Below are 21,013 nucleotides of genomic sequence, written 5' to 3'. Positions count from 1 at the left end.
TATATATATATATATATATATATGTGTGTATGTATGTATGTATTTATATTTAATATAACCGTTATTTATATAATGAATTTTTAAAATGAATATAAACATGTCGTAATATAATTTATTTATTATATTACTAATACGATATTTTGATGTATTTTAAAATTTGATCGAGTTTGGAATAAACAAAAGGTGTGAGGGAGAGAGTTTTGGTCTGCCGAGCTGTGTGCTTGGCTGTTACTGTAAGAAAAGTGGGAGTGTGGCCATTTTTGTAATTTGAAAAAAAGGAAAGTGGTTATTTGGGCAAATTCCCGATTAAAAAAAAAAGAGCGAAATATGGGGAATGTGATATTAGAAAGAGTTGATAGTACGTATCAGGTATAAGACACAAACACACGGCGAGGCCGAGGCTAGCTTTTTAATTAATTCGTGTGGCTTTGAATTGAAATGCCAACCCCTTAATTCAACGGCAAGCACGTTTTTGAAGATATATATTTGCCCTCGGAAACTTGTGAGTTAACTTTGCCACCATGTGACCTCCAAATCTTACTTTACTGCTTCTTGCCCACTTAATTGTTTAACTACCAGATCTTTTCTTGATTTCTTCAGCTTATTTATTGCTTTACATATATATTTGCATTATTTTTCTTTTCTAGAATCGTATAGAGAGAGAGAGAGAGAGAGAGTCGTCTCACTTTTTGTACATTTGTTGCATATACAATACACAATCAACCAGTAGACTCTTGACATGGACATTAAAATAAAGACCAAAAATGTTTTAGAAAAAAAAAAAAATCAAAAGCTGACAGAATTTACTAGAAGTATGATCGGGATTGCCGTGTTAATAGATAACTTGGAGGTGAGATGCCACCTTCGGATTCAACGACTTTTGTAGGCCTTACCTTTGGGCTTTAGATTCCCGTAATTTTGGGGTGCAAAAAAAAAAAGGAGTCAATAATTGCTAGAGAAGATCCTTTATTTTTATATATTTATAAGTGTAGGAGTAGATCTTATTTTTATTAAGCTTAATTTTCAAGCTGCATACTCAACAAACTCCAAAATTTCCACAATTGTATTTGTATAAATCTATTTTTTTTAAAAATTATTTTATACAAATTGATATGACATAATTCAATTGGTTTGATTAATTAGCTCTTGATCTACATGAACCTTTTAATTTATTTTATATTTTTATTCAACCAATAAATTTATGTGACATCAATTTATATAAATTTATAATAATATCATTCCTCTTTAAAAAAAGAAAGTTGATATTGTACTATAGATTAAAAAAAAAAATTGAGAAATTAGTGAATTAGGCTCAACAATAAGGTGTGAAAAATTTATCCCAAGGATGAAGAATGACGAGCCATTGGCCCATGGCTAGAGGACTATTAATTTATGAGGGCCCAAATTCGAGTTGAATGGGATTCATATCATGCGGCAGCCCAAATATAAGAGGACTCACTGCTGTGGTTGGAAAAAGATTTATGTCATAATAGTGTAGTTTTAGAATATTAAGTCGAAAGTTATTTCTCTGGAAGTTACTGTGAGTGATTATTTGATTCTAAAAGCAGCAACAATAACAATAACAATACAGCAGTACCTTATTAAATTAATACTTGATAAATTGGTGGTCTCGATTAAATAATAATTTTTCAATTCCAATTTTGGAGGCAACATGGTAAATTAATAATTCGATAAATTTTTAAATAATAATTTCCAAAAAAAATTCTTGTAGGGCCCAATTAATACATAAATTAATAATTAACTAATTTAAAATTTTACATATCACATGTCTATGATTTTCTTTTTTGGGCTATATAATGATTTATATTTTATCAGTCATTATTACTTTCTTTACAACTTTGAAATGAGAAGGTACCTTTTTTATTCTATGTACTATATTAAGAGAAATAGTAGAGAAACTGGTTTAATATATTGCCTCCGAAAATTCTTCTTTAGTGAGTTACTACATAATCCTAGCCGAGCTATCTAGCTAAAGGATTTTGATGTGACTAATTCATTTAATTAAAGATTAACTTAGAATCCTATCATACTATTTAACATACTAAATTCTATAATTATATTGCCTCTATACTTTACTAAAATTCACATTATGAATGTGATATTGTCTTTATGAATCAATAATTACTAATTCATCAATATATAAATATTCATTAAATTCATGATCCCAACACCATTAATTTATCTTCTGTTGTACTTATTTCAATCAAATGCAACGATATAAATAAGGAAAATGTTACAAATCATTTGGAAATTCATAGTAATTTAAAATAGCTTTTTTTCTTTCTTTCTTTTTTACTATCTGAAGGTTTTAGTATGGATGAGGCTATTTAAAGTTTGAACTATATATAATTCCTCTTAAGGGTGATATTTGACCCTTCAATTTATGTAACTAGATGGATCCCTCAATTTATCTCACCAGACCTCGCTTTTCAATTAATGTTGTTTATTCTAAAATTGCCCTTATTGAAAAGTAAAAATAATTAAAACCTATTATTTTCTTTCCTCTCAAGTTCTCAATAGATTAACTTCTTTGTCTCTCATATCTCTTTCATATTCTTAATTAGTTCGTAATTTGAATAAGATATTAATTCTTAATCAATCCTGATTAAATAAAATCCTAGATTCTCACATAAATTTGAAATCAATATCGCCAATAACAACAAAATCCATTACATGTTAATAAAATTCAACAATATCAACATTGAAACTCATCATATGTTAGTGGAGGTGACGGACTGGTGATGAACTTATTATTGATGAAGTTAGAGTTGGCAAAATTTGACACGACTCGATTGTCCGACACGAATACAACACAAATAAATGGGTATAGGTCGTCAAATTTAACACGATTATTAAATGGGCTGGGTCGAGGTCGACATGATTTTTTTTCGTTTTGGGTTAGGATTAGAGTTCTTGATCCATTTACTCGACCAATAACATTATATTTTATTTTTAAATTAATTTCTAAGCTCTTGTCACTAAAAATCATGTATTGGATATGATTATCTCTTTTTAATTTTTTTTAAAGAATAGATATATACTTAGTTTTTTATTTATAAAATTTTAGACATATTTAGAATTTTAAGAGTGTCAGTGTGTAAAATATTGGAACACACATATATTTTATGATATTGATATATAATATTATTTACATATATATAATTAAAAATTTAATATTATAAATATGTAATATTTTGGGGTTATTGGGTAACCCGTTTATTTTTCGAATTGAATTTAAGTTTCAATATTTTAACACGATTATTAAATGGGTCGTGTTTGGGTTGACCTAAATTTGACACGAGACAAACACGATCCGACGACCCATTTTGGCAGCTATAGATGAAGTGATAGGGTTGATGGTTATGCACTTATACTATAGAGAGAGAGAATAAAATTAAATAATAATTCTTTTTGTTTAATAAGAGTAGTTTTAGAAAATAACAAAACAATTTAAAAGTGAGAGTTAGTGAGATCATTTGAGGAGGTCACGTGTCATTCATCTAATACCCATTTTCTTAGAATACTCACTATCAAAATATCAACGCCTAGAATTTTACCCTATAAACTATTCAATATCCCAAAATTAACCCCGTTTTGGTTTCTTCTTCGATAATTTTATATAAGAACAGTTTGTTAAGACGAGGATTAATTAGAGTTCACAGTAGGGGCAAATAGTTTAACTTACCTGTCCCTTTTGATAAATTTGTCTAAAGTTATCTGTATAATACAAATTTTCATTGAACCATGGGTTGAAAAGGAATTTTAACAGATTTAAATAGTTCCACCCTTTTAATAATATTATCACCCAAACACGTGTAATATGAAAGTTTTTGATGAGACCCGCGCATTAATATTGGTATAGTCCCGCGCATTTACCATAGCTGATAAAGTGACCAACAAGTTTAGAGTCCCGACCCATCAAGCCCTTATTAGTTGAATTCAGCTGACGGTTTGTGGCTTCATTGATTTCATTTGGAAATAATTTGGATATCTACTTTTTTTTTTTTTTTTTCTTTTTGAAACGAATTTGGATTTCTGCTATAAAAGTGAATCAACATTGAAGTGATAACAGTTACAATCATGTAATGTACTTGGAAAAAAAAATAAATTGACCGTTACATCCGCATCTCCCGCAAGTGGACCATAGTTTTAAATATGTTTGGTTGACAAAGCTTTAAAAAAAAAAGGGTTAATTTTGTCCTGCCCCCAATTATTTCAATATTTTTCGCCACGCACCCATATATTTCGAAAATACTCACTCCACACCTAAATCTGTTATTTTGACCGTTTATTCTAACGGTCAAAGGATAAATTTGAAAATTCATATCCTAAATATTATTTGATGATGATAAATTAAATTTATTTGATAATTTAATTGATGAAATTATTATTAATTACCTTTATATAAATTTTTTTTAATGTAAACATTAATTATTAAATTAACATTTTATCTCATTTTATTTTTCTCTAATTCAAGATAAGGGGTATTTCGGACATTTACTTAAATTTCAAATAGCTCCGTTAAACATAACGGTCAAATTAACGGAATTGGGTGTGGAGTGAGTATTTTCTAAACATATAGGTGCGTGGTGAAAAATATTGAAACATTTGGGGGCAAGACAAAATTAACCCAAAAAAAAAAGAATCTTGATCGACTGTACATTGTCACAGCAAAATTTTTAAATTTATGTTTTTTGCATGGAAAGAGTGTGTGAAATGAAGAAAAAGAAAAAGCATCGATCAACATTGTCTTATTAAACAAAAAGAAAAAAGAATATGACTCTTATTATGCAAAGAATATGTATTTCATACGCGACAATAGCTGGGTTGGCTATCATTATTTAAGTTATAATTTTTAGGGTGCATTTGAGATTGATGTGTTGTAGTTTTTAAGTTACAACTGCTGTAGAAAAAAAATTATTATTATAAAATAAAAATTAGTAATATATAGTAAATATAAATTTTAAATAATAATTTTCATAAAATTATTAAAGATATAATTTTTTTTTATAATACAAGTGAAAAACCACATCAATATGACTTTCAAGCTTCACCAAATAATATTTACTGTTTATCAAATACTTTAATACTGTATTTTAAAAACTACAACTGACCAACCTCAATTTCAAAAGCACCTTTAATTTGAACATGTTGTGTGCGTATGTTAGATGAGTCATCTTTTATCAAAAAAGCCTTTATTTTTACTAAAGTGAAGACAACTTAAACTAATAATAAAAACAAAAATTTTCAATATGCTAAAAGGATAAAAGATAATGCATGTGTTATTTTTTTATAGTTTGGTTCTCATTTGAAATTGAACATACTCTTTTGGGATTTTTATTCATCACAGATAAATCTACGTGCATATGCATTCACACGATACATGGAAACATTAATTCAACTTTGGGCAAGACATCATGATCCAAGAACCCAAAAAGATAACCTGAAAGACATTGTATAATCATTGCATTTACAGGCCCACAGCTTGAAGATGATTCATGATTCATGGTGGTCTACATTGCAATTTGCACATGATATTGCTAAAAAGGAGAAGAAAGTAGATGGAATTTGTAATTGCTTCAATAAATTTTTCAAAGATCTTGCCACTAGATTTTCTGGTCAGCTTTGGATTATTATGCTTGCATCATCACCATCATTTTTTCTTTTTAAATTAAAAACAAGTACACTGCTAAATCTTTGTTGCTTTACTTTTTAGCAATGCCTTAAACCTTTAGTTTGTTGGATTCTGAAGTGAAAGCATACAAATTTCTTCCCCTATTTAGTCCCTCTTCTTTCCCATCACTAGTCACTGTACTAGCTTCTTGTCTTAAAACAGCTCATAAAAGCAACCCCAAAATAATTTTGTTCTTAAAAAAAAAAGAAAGAAAATGTTGCTGAAAAAAAATCCTGCCACGAACAGGAGTTTCAACAGAGAGAATCTACATATTTTGATTGTGATGATTACAGTGAAGCAGCTGCAGAAGCAGCAGCAGATATCAAGAAGAGATGGTGATGAGAGGAGGACAAATTACAAAGGAAATGGGCCCTCTAAAGCCTGCAACAGATATGAGTACCACTGCACCAAAGAGTAATGTGTTTCCTTTCTCTTTCTTCTCCTTGTTTTTACTCTTTGTGTATCAATGCTGTGGTTGTGTGTGTGTGTGGTTCTTCTTTCTCTTTCTATCTAATTAAATGGGTCCATTTCATTCCTCTCCACTTCACTGCTCAAGCATTTTTTGGCCTTTTTTTCACACTCTCTTTCTTGCTTTTATTTTCCAGACCCATTGGTGTTTTATACTTTAACTTTGAATCTCAGTTTCTTGGGTTCTGTTCATGCAAAAGAAACTTTGCCCACTTCATGTATTGAGGGGGAAAAAAAAGTGAGGATAATGCATTATGCACGAGGCCAGGGTAACTTTTTCACCTTGTTCTTTTCGTTAAAGAGGAAACAAAAGTTCTGTGCTTCTGTTTCCTGGCTTTTGATTATACTCTTTTTGTGGAGAAAGTGAAAGTCAATTATATCATGTGAAGTTTGTATTGTAATGTTATGTCAATCAAGCATATTAGAAAACAAAACGACTTTTTCTTTGAGCGCTGCAAAGATTTCTCACGTCTTGCATGATGAAATCGAATATTTATCTGCTTTAAAATTCTCCACTTCTTTTATTTTGTTTTCTTCTAGGTTTGATGCATCAAACTGGGTTCTCATTGAACTTGTATCTTGGTGGGTGATACTTGATAGATCGCTTTGCTCCTCTGCAAATGAGACAAAGGTTGGTCACGTTTTCCTGCTTTATTTTGCTAGTTTCATTCACAATTCCACCAGTTCCGCTGTGTCATCACATGATTTTGTAAACACTGAATTTGAATTTTTTTTTATATGAAACTCAAAAATGTTTTAAAGATGAAGAATAATCTTGAAGCTGTAACCGGTGATACGTTTACACTTTTGTTGGTAGTTTCCTTTTAAATCACGATGTTTTGGTATGAAGTGGAAATCTTGTTTATGTTTCATTTTGTTTTCTCTCCAAGATATATTGTACTTCTATAATTGTTGGTCTTTCTTGGCTATTTGCTCTTGGTATTCATTCCTCTGCTTCTTGATTATAGTGTATCTGTAGGGAGGGCCTTAGAAAGCTCAGTTAATAGTTATTTTAGTTGATTGACACTGATGCCTGTCTTAGACTATTGATGATGTTCAAAATAGAAGGTTACTGAAAATGGGTATTTTTCATACCCTTTTAGTAAAATCATAGCATTGCCTTTTGAAGGAGTGATGATATTGAAACAACTAGTTGTATGCATAATCTGGCCTATCTAATTTCTGCAGGTTTGATATGTAGTTTCACTTTTTTCTGTAAAAAGTTTCATCAAACTATTGGTAGTTTGCTTCTTCAGTCAACACATTTTGGATTCTGCTAGATGATGAATATGTCCTTGTGTTCGAGAATGAAAGAAAGGGGCAGGATGAGAAAAACAATTCCTGTCTGCTTGGGCAGAAATTAGAAAATAGAAAGTGGGGAGTGGGGAAGGAATCTATCAAATTCAGAATTATTAGGTCCATTCATGGATGTCACAAGTATCATTTCATTCACTTCCTTAGCCACTGTATTGATGTATCAATTTTCAGATATCTTATTGTTTTTTGTCATAAAAAATTGCGCTTATAAAGTATTTCTTAAGTTTTCCAGTTCAATATTTCTTGAAAGCAGATAATCAATGCATGAAGAGAATGATCACAAAGACAGAAAAGTATCTGCGCTGGCAACCAAATTAGTGTGCTTGATCTCTCCTGATATTTGTTGAGTGAGGCTGGCAAAAGCGTCCACAGTACTGCTTGTGGAGATCAACTGGATTAACATACCTTTAGAGTAAAAGAATCTTGAAGCTGTTGGCGTGAAATTTTTTTGCATCTGACCATCTAATGGAGAATGATATGTTCAATAATCCAATTAATAGAGCTAGCAGATATTCTATTCTCGTAGATGGAACCCCAAACTCACTGATCAGAACTAGTTCATTCAACTTTGATAGCCAAAAGCACCCAGACCCGGCATTGGCTGGATTTCCATCATTTTCAGCATTGCAAGGAGAACCTATCAGTGATATCCACACTAATCTTAATGTAACAAACAATTCCAGGGTTTTTGATTCTGATGCATTAGTTACATCACTCGGAAGGAATGGCATGAGAGACTTTTCAGTTGGTAGATCAGGTCCTATGGATAACATTAACTTTCAAGAGCAGCTGGAGGATGGAACACCCATCTCTTCTACTTCATTTGCTACCCTTTTGGCTGCAAGAAATGGCCTTCAAGAAAATCTAAACAACTTAGCAATTTCAGTGCCTTCAATTTATCCTGTGGATGTTCTTAGAAATGACATTGCAAACCACTGCTCGAATGATTTGAATTCTTCTTTTGAAACCTCAGCAAGCTGTGGGTATGATGAAGTACTTGGAAATGTCAATAGTAAGTGGGTTTTTGACGAGGCTCATGCAGCTCCAAAGTTTGATGGAAAAACTTTGTTAAGAACTGGGTTTCAACCATATTCATCCATAGGAAGCCTGCATCCAAGTGAGTGGATATCCTCAAATGATGCAGATGTGACTGCCAATCGTTATGGCTCCTCTAATTACAGTAATGAGCTCTCTTTAAGTCTTGCCACTTATCATACTGCTATCACTGGTGGGAATAATATCCCTGATCAGTGCTCTGAGGTAAGCTTTTCTGGTGCAACTCATCGTTGCTTGAATGCAACAAGATTGTGCTCAGAACAAGCTTCTTGCAGCAGTAATGAGCTTTCTCTAAGTTTTGGTTCTCACAGACCAGCTCACTTCTTGCAATTTATATCGGGATCAACTTATCTCCATGCAGTACAGGAAATACTTGCTCAAATTGCAAGCTACTCGCTAGAAAATCTAGATGATATGAGTTACTTAGGTGTGAGGAAAATTGGGGACAATATACCACCGTCTTCAAGTTTCATTACTGGGAAAGGGAGGCCGCCAATGAACTCTGACGAATTTCCAAATGTTGATGGTTGCTTTGAGGTCCAAATGAATCCCTCACAGCAGAGACAAGCAGTTGAAGCTAAGAAAGCCCAATTGCTGGCTTTACTGCAAATGGTATGTTGGATTACTTTCTTCTGTCTAAGGATTTAAGTATAGCATTAACATATGTCATCGGCCCAGTTGTCTTGATCAAGCAAGTTTGGTATTATTACCAATTTGGCTTGCTAGCTCTCTCATTTATCAATTCATTTAATCCTTTCTGGTGACTCGGAGATGGCATTTCAGCATTGTAATGACATTTTGACAAAAAACTTCATTATGACTCAGGTTGATGATCGATACAACCAATGCTTGGATGAGATCCATACAGTTGTATCTGCATTTCATGCTGCAACAGAGTTGGACCCTCAGGTGCATGCTCGTTTTGCCCTTCATACTATCTCTTTCTTATATAAAAACTTGAGAGAGAGAATCAGCAGCCAAATCCTTGCAATGGGAGCACATTTTGATAGTAAATCCACAAGAGGGAAGGACACAGTCATGGTCGATTCTTTCATCAAGGAACAATGGGCTCTCCAACAGCTAAAGAAAAAAGAACACCAAATATGGAGACCCCAGAGGGGGTTGCCCGAAAAGTCTGTTTCTGTTTTACGGGCTTGGATGTTTCAGAACTTTCTTCATCCGTAAGCTCTTTTACTCAATGATTACTTTTACATTTGTGTACTTGTAAGTTTATGGCTAGCATTGTTTGATGAACTCAACCTATATGCAGATGTGTTAGAACTTGGAAGATCTTATGTGTTTGATGAATTTCAGGTACCCTAAAGATGCAGAGAAGCATTTACTTGCCATGAAAAGCGGATTGACGCGAACCCAGGTAATAGCGTGTGGTGTCTTTGGTGATTTTAAATTTAAGGAAAAACTTGTGCATTCTCATTTAGGAAACAGGAAACATATTTTTGAGCAACAAGTGAAAGTGACTTTGTTAGTTATCTCTTTTCTTCCAAGAAATTTAAGTACACTCATAATTATGAACACTTTTCTTTCACACTCAATTGTACTAGGTATCAAATTGGTTTATAAATGCCCGTGTTCGACTATGGAAACCAATGATAGAAGAAATGTACAGAGAAGTCAACAGAAGAAAGGCTCAGGGAAGCAAGGAAGGAATTGACAGCAGTCGCAGAAGCCAGATAAGCATCAGCAACCAAAGATTTAATATGAATTGAAGCTCAAAATTTAAAAGATGGGAGGTGAGACCAAGCACATCTTGTCTCTTTCAACAAGAAATCAAAACATCCATAATATATGGTACTCACTGTACATAACGTCCCATACTTTTCCTTTTGAAGCACAAGGGGCAAATTTGTCAGTAACTAATTTCTGTCCAGCTTGATATGAATGTTCCATTAAACGAATCAAAATTTCTTAGTAAAATCACAAGGAATTATTTTGCGTCATTGAAAGTGCTGGACTATTGGCACCCCCTCGATACCCCTTAAAACCCTCTTCTAATATAATTACAGTTAAGTCTATAAATAAGTAAAATTAATCTCACTTTTTTTTTTCTCTTTAATTTAGAACTTACATGTATTACTAAAACTCGAGGACACCATCTTGTAGTACTTGGAACATTTTCTTTCAAGTAATTAAACTCTCAATTAACAAACTTAAATTCTATGCCCAAGTTGAGTTAGCTGTTGCAACTTGAAAATAAAACAACAAAATTCAATTCTACTTTTTTTTTTTTGCAACCCAAAATCAATTGAATCACATTTCTCTCTCTCAAGTCTCATCTATGTAATTAATTTTCACAAACTTAAAATATTAATTTTTTTCCTTTTTTAATATTGATCATTTTTATTTTTTGAGAATTAGAGTTTTTAAATTTCGTACAAAGAGAAGGTTCAAAGGTTTGAATGACTCTCATTCAAAGGATCAAAAGGCCACAGTGGAAACGCCGTTGAGGGGCGCAGCTGGGAAGGGCACACCGCATGCAGGGCGGAGCTACATATATTATATATACCACTCCAATTAAAGCCCTTTGAACAGAAAGAAAAATGCAAATATCATGGGGTGTGAATACAAGGCTTAGCCAGGAAGGCCATGCTGCAGCAACTAAGGCTCTATGGGCTCTGTTTATGATTAAGGTACTTGTAACTGAGTTACAAGTTATTGTGGAAAAATATCATAACTATGAGATTAAATTTAGGAAAATTATCATTGCACCATTTTTTTTTTTGTCTTATATTCATTCAACCACCATAAAATTCTAACATATTTTTCGCACCACTTTTCTTTTGAAATTTGTATCAATTAGCTATTTTTGTACTAACACCGTTAAATAATTTAAACGAAATGACAATTTAAACTCTAAATAAATTAAAATATCATTTTATCTTATAAAAATTTTGAAAAAAAAATTATAATTATAAAAATATCCTTAAATTTAAAAAATAAATCCAAAATAGAGGTGTTCAATTGATTTTTATTAAATTTAGATTTTGTAAATTTTAATAATTATTTTTATTAAAAATTTATAATTTTGTAAAATTTTAATAAAAAATAACTAAATTTATTTATTAAAAATTATAATTTTGCAAAATTTTATTAAAATAACTAAATTTATTTTATTAAAAAATAAATTCCAAAATTTTAATAATTTAGGGGATTTATTAAATCCCAAAATTTTGTAATTATTTTTATAATTATAATTTTTTATTAAAATAATTTTTATTAAAAATAAAAATTCTAATTTTTGGATTTATTTCTTTATTAAATGTAGGGGTATTTTTAAAATTATAATTTTTTTATTTTCAAAGCTTTTAGAAGATAAAATGATCTCTTAGTTTATTTAGGAGTAAAATTATCATTTCGTTTAAATTATTTAACGTAAAATTATCATTTCGTTTAAATTATTTAACGTTATTAGTGCAAAAGTAGCTAATTGATACAAATTTCAAAAGAAAAGTGATGCAGAGAATATGTTAGAATTTTGTGGTGGTTGGATGTAGGGATGGCAAAATTCGGATCCGGATTTAGTCTTTCCGCTTCCGGACCCGGATGATCAATTTTAATTACCGGACCCGCATATAACCCATATTTTTTTAGCTCCGGGTCTGGTCCGGGTTGAACCCGGAAAAGTCCGGGTTTCTGGAATGCGGGTTTTAAACCCGGATATATGCCTAAAATTAAAAAAAAAAATTCAAGCATGCCAATTTCGACTCTTTGGTAGTTGCACAAACAAATAGAACTCATGGGATCTTGTGAAGATAGTGGAGGAAGATGGGAAAATTAAAGAAACAAAGAAAGCCACATGATTCCATAGAAAGCACATGATTCCACATAAAGCCACATGATTCCTTGAGCCCAAATCTCAGAATAAATCTAATTTTAACACATAAGGTAGAAATTGAAACTTGCAGATAAGTGCGGCCACCGTCGCGATGTTGTGATGCTGATGATTGATGGATGATGATGAACCGACTATTGAGAGAGATAAATCTCTGAACCAGACCCAAGACCTCTTCTTCATCGGGATATGAGCTAAACTTCAACGACAGGACTTGGGCTAATAAAAAAACTCATTTGATTTCGAGAAGGTAAAAGACATGAGAAGAATAAGCAATCAAAGAGGTACGGTCAAATCAATGCTTTCAATCAGCTTTAACCAATTCTTTAATTGCTCAATCGAAAGAATCGGGGCCACGTTGATTTTGAATTTATTTGCTGAATTCTGAGGAATGAACATGAGGAAGCGGCGGCCGTAGGAAATGTAGGGTTTGTTTTGTTTCTCTTTTTTTTTTTTAATACTTATAAATAATAATTTAAAAAATTAATTAAATAATATTTAAAATAAAAAAACCGGGTCCAGGTTTCGGAAATCCGAGTTAAGGTGAACCCGGAACCGGACCCGGATAAGTTCAGGTTTAAGAAAATTAAAACTGGATCTGCATAAAATATACATTCAGTACGGGTTCAACCCGGTCCGAATCATCCGGGTTCGTTTTGATCCGGTCCGGGTTCGAATTATCTTGCCATCCCTAATTGGATGAACATAAAACAAAGTAAAAAAAAAAAAGTGCAATGATAATTTCTCTTAAATTTAATATTATGTAATAAATATAATTTTTAAATAATATTTTAACAAAATTAATAAAAATATAATAAATTTTTTATCATACAAATATAAAATCAAACCAACTTGAATTTTAAATTATAAGTGTTATTATTTATCAAACACTTTAAGTTATTGTTAACGAACTTCAATTTTAAACATACCTTAAGCTACTTATATTATACATACCACTCCAGCTAAAGCCCTTTGAACAAAAAGAACAATGTAAACGCCATAGGGTGTGAATACAAGGCTACATTCTACTTAAGAATAAGACTTATTACTTCATCCTTAACTTGATGTAGCCTCAAACAATAATAACACATATTAAAATTTGCGGACACTAAAAGTTTCTAATTCCTAACAGGAGCAGAAAGATTTCACCAATTAAATCTCTAAAAACATGAGGTAATTTATTGGACTTGTCCTACCCACCTCAACTTCTCCCGGTGAAATCCCTACTAATTAGAAAAAGATATCGAAGTGTCCAGTTACAAAAGCAACGGCGAGTGGCAGAGCAAAACCGCAACCGGGCTGCCGCGAAAGCAAATGATAGCTATGAATGCAGGAAGCGGCCAGATAACATAAGCTGATGGTGGGATGGGAATGGTGGCCAAGCGGTGGTCATAGCTGGTTGAGAAATAGGAACGGCAGCATCAAGGAGCCTTTCATGGCCATAACCGAATCTAACCCACAAATCTTTAGACCCACCGAGATCTTGAAAATAAAATACACTACCACTTTCAAAAGCCGCGGATATAGCACCATCAGCAAATGGGTGGAAAATTAATCTTCATTTGGAAGAAAAACCCTTCACAAGGAAGGAGATAATAGCTTTCACAAGGAAGGAAGAAGGGAAAGAAAAAATAAAAATAAAAAGAGAAGTCGCTTCCGGTGGCAGGCAGGGGTGGGCAAATAACACGTCCCCATCAGATTTTAAAAATTAAAATTTAGACCGGATGCAGATGAAAAATCCAACCCTACTTCGATTTGGCCACTTTGATTGGATCGGATCGTGAAATCTGAATTATAATGCACACGCAAACACAAATTTTTAATCCAATCTGATCCAACTCGAACTTTATCTGGATCAAATCGGATTGGACCACAAGTTTGGGTTAAGTTTAGATTATTTTTTTCTTAACACGATTAATCCGAAACTTAATCGGGTGATCCGAACCTAATCCGGTGATCTGAGCCTGAATTTGCCCGCCCGCCCTGTCAGTGGGATTAGGAGTTTTTTTTATTTAAGATGAGACTAGGGATGGCAATGGGGAAGGGAGGGGAGGAGACCGATCTCTCCGTATTTATTCCCGATATTTTGTGAATGTCCCCGTCCTCTTCCCGTTCTCCTCAGAATTATTTGAGAGAATCATCATCTCCTCCCCGAATAATAACAGGGGATCCCCGATCCCCGAAAAACTAATACATTTTTTTTCCGATTTTGAGTTAATCATATTAAAATAAAAAATTTAAATAAAAGTAAAGTTCGAAATATATCTTACATTAATATCTATTACAAAAGTCACATACATTAAATTAGTAAGTAACGCAACATGCAAGGGATACAAACTTCTTTTACAAACTATCATGAACAAATTAATAGTCTAATACAAAATTGTTACAAATAAAATCGAATTTATATTCAAGATTAACTTTTTCAATGGTGGCGTTGGCACTTTATAAATGTGGACTATTCCCTTTACAACACAATAGTTAAATCGGAGCAAATCAAAAGCAAATATTAGATTAGATATTAAAATTGTGATTCATTGTGGGCAATTATAACATCTAAAAAGAAATAAAAAATAGATTTAAGTTTAAAATATTTAAAGAATATTAAAATTTAAAAAAATGTTTGGCTATTAGAATCTACTCGGTCTTTTTAATGTCCTAAATAAAAATTTAGGACTTTAATTAGTTAATTAGGCCTAAAAGTTTAATAATATAAATATTTTAATTTTTTTATTTTTACCAATATTTATAATTTTATAATTTAAATTTTATTATTTATTTACTACTAATTTTAAAAAATTAAATGGGGAAATGGGTAGGGGATGGGGATTCCACCTCATCCCCGTCCCCTCCCCGAATACGAAATTGGGTAAAAAAATTTCTCCGTCCCCTCCCCGAATAAGAAATTGGGTATGAAATTATCCACATACCCTCCCCGAATGGGGAAAATCCCCGAGGGTACCCGTCCCCGTGGGGATTTTTGCCATCCCTAGATGAGACCGTGGTTGAAGAGAGAGAATATATGATTTTAGGGTTTTCACTATTGTGCATGTGGAAATTTAAAGAAAGGTTTACTTAAAAAAAGGTATTTTTAGTACTAAATAGAAAATAATTGAAAAAAATAAATTTTAAAATACGGAGGGACTATTTGACATTAATTTCCTTTCCATACCTATTCTTTAATTAATACAATTATCAAGTTATAGTTATTATTTTAATTCATCAATTCTCAAAAATAACAAAATTGCCCTGATTAACTATTTCTTCTCTCTACCACAACAATACTAAAAACTAAAAAGACTAAACTAATTTCTCTCTCTTTCAATTTTTTTTTCTTGTTAATAAATTTTATCTCTCTCTTAATTTTTACTATAACATCCTCAGATTTACTTTTTGTTATCATTTAGAGTTTGTACTTCAAGGATTTGACTAAGAAAATTCTAATATATGCAAAGTGGTAAAAAAACTTATCTTTGATTTTTATATAATGGATATTGATCCTTTTATTTTGTTTAAATTACAATAGGGCTGAATTTGTTAATTTGTGAAGAATTTTGTTTATTAACTTAATATTTGCTTCATGTATCATAATAAATTTTTATAAGGGGAAGGAGATGTAAGGAGAGAGAATGAGGTTAAATAACTAATTGATCAAATTATATTTTCATAATAAAATTTTTAATTCAAAAAGAATGTAGTGAGAAACATGATGAGTTCAAATATCCTCACCCTTCAAAAGCTTCATCTAAAGCTTTAGAGGCCGGAGGGCTTGCTCAAATTAATCAACACAATCTTGATTGAACGGAAAGAAAGGTATCGAGGGTACTTGATCATTTGGTTCCATTAGGCTAATGTAGGGTTGAATAATCTCCATTAATTGCAAACTGCAACAGCAAGTCAGCAAATCATTTCTCCTGATAATGACTGCATTCTCTGGTAACTAGAACCAGTAATTAACAGCAATTTTCACTAGTTGCTCAAATCAAGAGTCGCAGATACAATGAAATTCTCAACACATCTGCAATCATATAAACAATTTCATCTCACCAAATTCTACTTCACGTCTGTATGTCAGCCTTACTGTTGAGACTTCAAAAGTCAAGAAGAGCAAGACACTTCTGCACCACACCTGAAATCTACCAGCTATTTTTCATTGTCACCAAAGAAATGAAATGAATCAACATGACAATGAAAAAACATCAATCCCTTTATGAAGAGTTTGCTTTGAAGCCTTTCATATTATCATTATTTGCTTGTCATTGGTAAATAATTATTCCCGAGGATTTACAGATTACTGACCCACTCCTCAACTAACATTTATGGATACATATAAAAGAATTATACCTGATTTCTGTTTAATATATAACCTAGTATCTTTCCTGCTCTTTCCCTATTTACAATGCTCTGTAAATTTACTCTTCTGTCGTCTCGACCAATCAGAAAACTTTACATGCACCTTAACCATATTATTGCAAAAAAGAACCACGCCTTCCTCTTCCATCTTCTATTAGATGATTCCCGCGGAAATTCGAGTTTTTATTGGTTTTAACTTCAAGCCCATGCTTTCGGGTGAAAGAAGCTCTGGGGAGATGCAACACGGACTCAATGGACTTCTTGGGCTAACACTTAGAGTTGGTCTGTACAATCCATATCCCATGAGAAAGTACTCCATTGGTATCAACATGGCATGGGGCTGCTCCTCTGTCACCATCGATCCACATGCCTGAACCTGTAGGTGCCAGATCCCCAAGTAGTTAAAACTCACTTTCACAAAATGATGCAAGCAAGACTAGAAATCCTAATCGAGATATATATACTCGTGTCCATACCTCAACCAAAGCACTATATCTTCTATCAATTTTAGAAGTCATGTGGACAGCCTCAGAATGGAAAGGAGAGCTTTCACCAACAAATATTAGAGAGCGGCATTGCAGTTTCCGCAGCCCTTCGCTGATGTCGGGTCTCCTGCCAGACAAAAAAAATGTTGGGAATACCAGATCAAAAAGTTGAAGCACATGAGGTTGTTTCAAAACAAATGGCACCTACTTAACGACATTGTAGACAAATAAGACACTCCATGTGATGGAAGACAGTCCTTAACAAAGCATGATCACTAGTAATTATTAATCTCTATCAACATTGCCACTGTCTCGGGGAAGATTGCAAAGTTGATCAGAAAAATGCAAAAATCAAGGGCCAAATGCCAACGTGGATCAGTAGTCTACAGCAGAGGCAACCAAAACTAAGCATTTACCAAGCCAAAAGACACCATTCTTAATATTTGCCTCATGTAATTAGTGGGATCAAACTTTCTTGAAACAGGTCTTACCCATTAATTGCTTCAAGAAAATGCCAAACATTTGAGCTCTGTCTTTCATCCAGCAGCTGAGGAAAGAAACATACATATTAAGAAGCTAGCCATGCAAAGGAAAGGGATTAGTGCTTGACCGTCTACAATTAATCATAGTTTTATTTCAGATGAATAAAGCACTTATTGCCAATGAGAGAGATTAGAAAGAGCTGAGGGACTAACTCTTCTGCATGCCTGAACTATATCAGATTCTGGTACTTGGGCATTACCACGAACTTCCTGCTATCATTGGTCAGAATTCAATCCCCAATCAATCAAATTCTGGAAACAACAACCCAAATTAAATGGGATAAGCTTGAAGCACCATAATACCTTGCTGAAGTACCGCTTTAGCAATAATTCCTTCACCACCCCACACATGCCATAGTAGTAGAGTAAATTTGACATTACCTGTGAATAATATGGAGGCTCACATAAGAAAAAGATCCTTAAACTTATAATCAGTGACAAGGAGGTTGAGGAATGGAACCTTATTATACAACCATTCTGTCCAAGAGGGTGCTTTGCACAGAGGAGAAACTAGGATTAACCCAAGTACACGGTGCCTATATTTCATCTGTTACCAATGAATGGAAAAGACTAGTAAATCCCCACTCCTCAGGAGCCCAATAGGATAGCCACAAAAATAAATAAATAAATAATCATGTTGATGGTACCAAGGGGTACAACTTACAGCAAATAGTGTAAGAATGTAAGCTCCAGCTGTAACCCCCATACACATCACTGCACCAAGTCTGAAGAAGAAGAGACAAAAGAAGGACAAATCAGTTGGCTTCCTTTATACACTACCAACTGAAAATAACTCATCATCATGATGCAGAATACTCATAAGACAGCTTAAATTTTTCAAAGAACAACCACTTTTAAGAACCAAAAAAGGCAATAATGAAATCAGACAAAATATCTGAAGCAGAAGAGAGGCCATACTATAGCATATGACCAATCAGCTAACACTCTGAAGAGAGAGTAACAGGCATACTGTGATAATGTATTTACCCAAAATGGTTAAGAACCTCAGCGATTTGATCCGCTAAATCATCAACAGAGAGTACAGGTTCATCATCACTAATTGCCGCAGCTCCAAACTGCAATAGCTCTTGAAAAACGTACCGGATCAGAAACAATGTGAATAATAACATTCGCCAAAAGAAATAATTTAGGATGGTAGACGGATGAAAAACAAGCATACTATGTAAACCAGCTATTAAGTTACAAACCTCGTGGCCAGGAGGATTTATATGATATATGCAAAAGTTGTGCAGTAGCAAGGAACATGCTTCTGGGCAGAAGAATAATCCTTGAAAGCAGGACATATCTGCTCAGTCAAACATAAAAAAACATAAGTTAGAGCTCGGTACTGTTGCATTGGAAGAAAAAGTGTTAAATAATAATATCTTTCAAATTTAAAGATACAAGCTACTCATATACTCCGAGAACATAATATATTTGCACAAAATTTAAACAGTTAATAATGCAAAAGGTCCCAAATTCAAATTTAACATCAACATAGATCTCAATTCTAATTACAGAAAAAAAAAATTGTCATCAGGCAGGGATCATAGCCAAGCAAATTTCTTCTAGATATTTAAACATTTATGTCCCAGCACATTTGTCAACAGTTTGGTTGACTTGTCTATGAATAATGAAAAAACAATTTTACCAGAAAACATACGAATTTAAACATTTTGACTGAAAAAAGGCTCAATAGCATATAGTGAAATGTCATCTACACTTTGCTATTGCAGTTTTCTGAATGCACCCAAGAAAATCCAGTATACTTACAGTTTAGAGCTAAATCAGGATAAGTGACAAGAGCTGGCTTGTCCTGGTCCCCATAGATGGTAACAGACAAAGAACCATGGGAAGTTTTTATAAGATTGTCCTGCAAAGATTAGAATACATTATAAGTTTAGAATACATTATAAGTTTGGAATACATTATTCTCTTAATAAATAACACTAGAGGAAATCAAATTAGTAAATCCAACACAACACATGCCAGTAGTGACAAAGCCTACTTTCTAAAATAATAAATCTCCAAAATCAGCATAGCAGGCACATATCGAATGTTCAAATACTAAAACCATATTCGCTTTTGACAAAAAGAACATTTCAGGCATATCCAAGTTAAGTTATCTTAAAAACAACGGGAATTTGCATGTGCAATGGCACCTTTTGGAGAAAAGTAACTCTTTTGCCAATTTAGCATATGCTGGCATTATGTTCTTTGACTCCACGAACAGGAAATTGACAAATGAACCACCAAACATAAGATTTCACATCCTCAATGACTTAACATGAACCATTTCTCATTTATTTCCAATATCTAGTAATTAGCATTTCAAGTCAAAATCAAGAGGCCACAAGAAGCCATATTTTGAAAACTAATGCCATATCCGATCCATTCAAGACGAACAAGAAAACGCATTTAATATGCAAATCTCGTGTGGATAATCCCTTACAAGTTATACCATGATAAATAAAATAAATATATAAAAATAAAATCTTCGAAGGCTTTTTGAAAGATAAAAAGAAATAAAACAACAATTCAGCAGTTCACTGTTTTTACATTATAACAAGAAAGTCAAAAATTATTTAACATGTTATAACCTACGCTCAAGAATAAAAAAATTCCTCGACGTTATAAATTCTTTCCTTTTCCTGCATTTTCTCAGCAGCCAAACAAGAATTTAGAAAAAAAAATTTCAAAACAAAATGTAGGTACCTTGCCACTAGGAGGAGGAGTCTCCATATCAATGGAAACCGAATCGCTTGAAGAATCTGCCATCTTTCTCTCTCTCTCTCTCTCTTCTCTCTCTACTCCTTCTCAATTCAAAGCCTCATTGCTGTTAAATTTGGTTTCCATTTGCTTATATATATATCCCTCTCTCTTCTAATCTTTTTAAATTTTTAAAAAATAATCAGTATAAGACTAATAAAATCTGCACGCCTCGTAGATAACTCGCACCGAGTCACCGACGCTCCATTAGCTCTCGCGTCTCACGTGCGCTCCGCACTCACAAGCCCTAACCTGAGACTCTGGTTTATTTAACCATGGTTAAATAGGCCGACAGTTTGTCTATTTACCTTTTCGCCCTTGCTCACTGCTGTGCGTGCCGGTTCCCACCAATTGGTTTTTAGCTGTTTTTCAACATTTTAGACGTTGGCTGTAAAGTTGCTGCTACGGCCTTCGGTTTATTATGTTGACTTTTTAACTACTCGTTGTCGGTCAACGAAATAGTTATAAATTTATTGAC

At 32.9% G+C, this 21,013-nt stretch overlaps 2 protein-coding genes across 7 annotated transcripts; one reads left to right on the top strand and one right to left on the bottom strand.

Moving 5' to 3' along the window:
• The first annotated feature begins 5,414 nt into the window (after positions 1 to 5,414).
• LOC102607441 (homeobox protein ATH1) lies at positions 5,415 to 10,494 on the top strand. Of its 4 annotated transcripts, XM_052436278.1 has the most exons (7): positions 5,415 to 6,109; positions 6,338 to 6,432; positions 6,704 to 6,794; positions 7,734 to 9,148; positions 9,362 to 9,717; positions 9,851 to 9,911; positions 10,099 to 10,494. In XM_052436278.1, the coding sequence occupies exons 4-7, from the start codon at positions 7,946 to 7,948 to the stop codon at positions 10,261 to 10,263; spliced, it is 1,785 nt and encodes a 594-aa protein (XP_052292238.1). In that variant the 5' UTR covers positions 5,415 to 6,109; positions 6,338 to 6,432; positions 6,704 to 6,794; positions 7,734 to 7,945; the 3' UTR covers positions 10,264 to 10,494. The 4 variants fall into 4 exon arrangements, with proteins under 4 accessions (XP_052292238.1, XP_015385016.1, XP_052292272.1 ...); XM_015529530.3 differs by lacking the exon at positions 6,338 to 6,432; XM_052436312.1 differs by lacking the exon at positions 5,415 to 6,109 and having other exon boundaries at positions 6,145 to 6,432; positions 7,713 to 9,148.
• Positions 10,495 to 16,593: 6,099 nt separating this feature from the next.
• On the bottom strand, positions 16,594 to 20,710 carry LOC102608033 (protein NDL2). Of its 3 annotated transcripts, none has more exons than XM_015529523.3 (11): positions 20,482 to 20,710; positions 19,540 to 19,639; positions 18,975 to 19,072; positions 18,754 to 18,842; positions 18,431 to 18,491; positions 18,227 to 18,313; positions 18,070 to 18,147; positions 17,920 to 17,979; positions 17,716 to 17,771; positions 17,216 to 17,351; positions 16,594 to 17,115 (listed from the first exon to the last, which is right to left on the bottom strand). In XM_015529523.3, exons 1-11 carry the CDS (start codon positions 20,542 to 20,544, stop codon positions 16,894 to 16,896), a joined length of 1,050 nt encoding a protein of 349 aa, XP_015385009.1. In that variant the 5' UTR covers positions 20,545 to 20,710; the 3' UTR covers positions 16,594 to 16,893. The 3 variants fall into 3 exon arrangements, with proteins under 3 accessions (XP_015385009.1, XP_006475949.1, XP_015385010.1); XM_006475886.4 differs by having other exon boundaries at positions 17,920 to 17,976; positions 20,482 to 20,704; XM_015529524.3 differs by lacking the exon at positions 20,482 to 20,710 and having other exon boundaries at positions 18,754 to 18,853.
• Positions 20,711 to 21,013: the final 303 nt, after the last annotated feature.

This window comes from Citrus sinensis, chromosome 1 (assembly GCF_022201045.2).
Source record: "Citrus sinensis cultivar Valencia sweet orange chromosome 1, DVS_A1.0, whole genome shotgun sequence".
Lineage (NCBI taxonomy): Eukaryota > Viridiplantae > Streptophyta > Magnoliopsida > Sapindales > Rutaceae > Citrus > Citrus sinensis.
Note: the sequence above shows the minus strand (reverse complement) of the source record. Positions and strands in the feature narration are given on the sequence as shown.

Bases quoted from the DNA above. Each gene is read 5' to 3' on its own strand.
- LOC102607441 (XM_015529530.3), top strand. From the start codon at position 7,946: ATGGAGAATGATATGTTCAATAATCCAATTAATAGAGCTAGCAGATAT. The intron at 9,718-9,850 runs GTAAGCTCTTTT...GATGAATTTCAG, and splicing joins TTTCAGAACTTTCTTCATCC to GTACCCTAAAGATGCAGAGA. The intron at 9,912-10,098 runs GTAATAGCGTGT...CAATTGTACTAG, and splicing joins GCGGATTGACGCGAACCCAG to GTATCAAATTGGTTTATAAA.
- LOC102608033 (XM_015529523.3), bottom strand. From the start codon at position 20,544: ATGGCAGATTCTTCAAGCGATTCGGTTTCCATTGATATGGAGACTCCT. The intron at 18,314-18,430 runs GTAAGTTGTACC...CATTGGTAACAG, and splicing joins ACATTCTTACACTATTTGCT to ATGAAATATAGGCACCGTGT. The intron at 17,116-17,215 runs GTATGGACACGA...TGGCACCTACAG, and splicing joins GATATAGTGCTTTGGTTGAG to GTTCAGGCATGTGGATCGAT.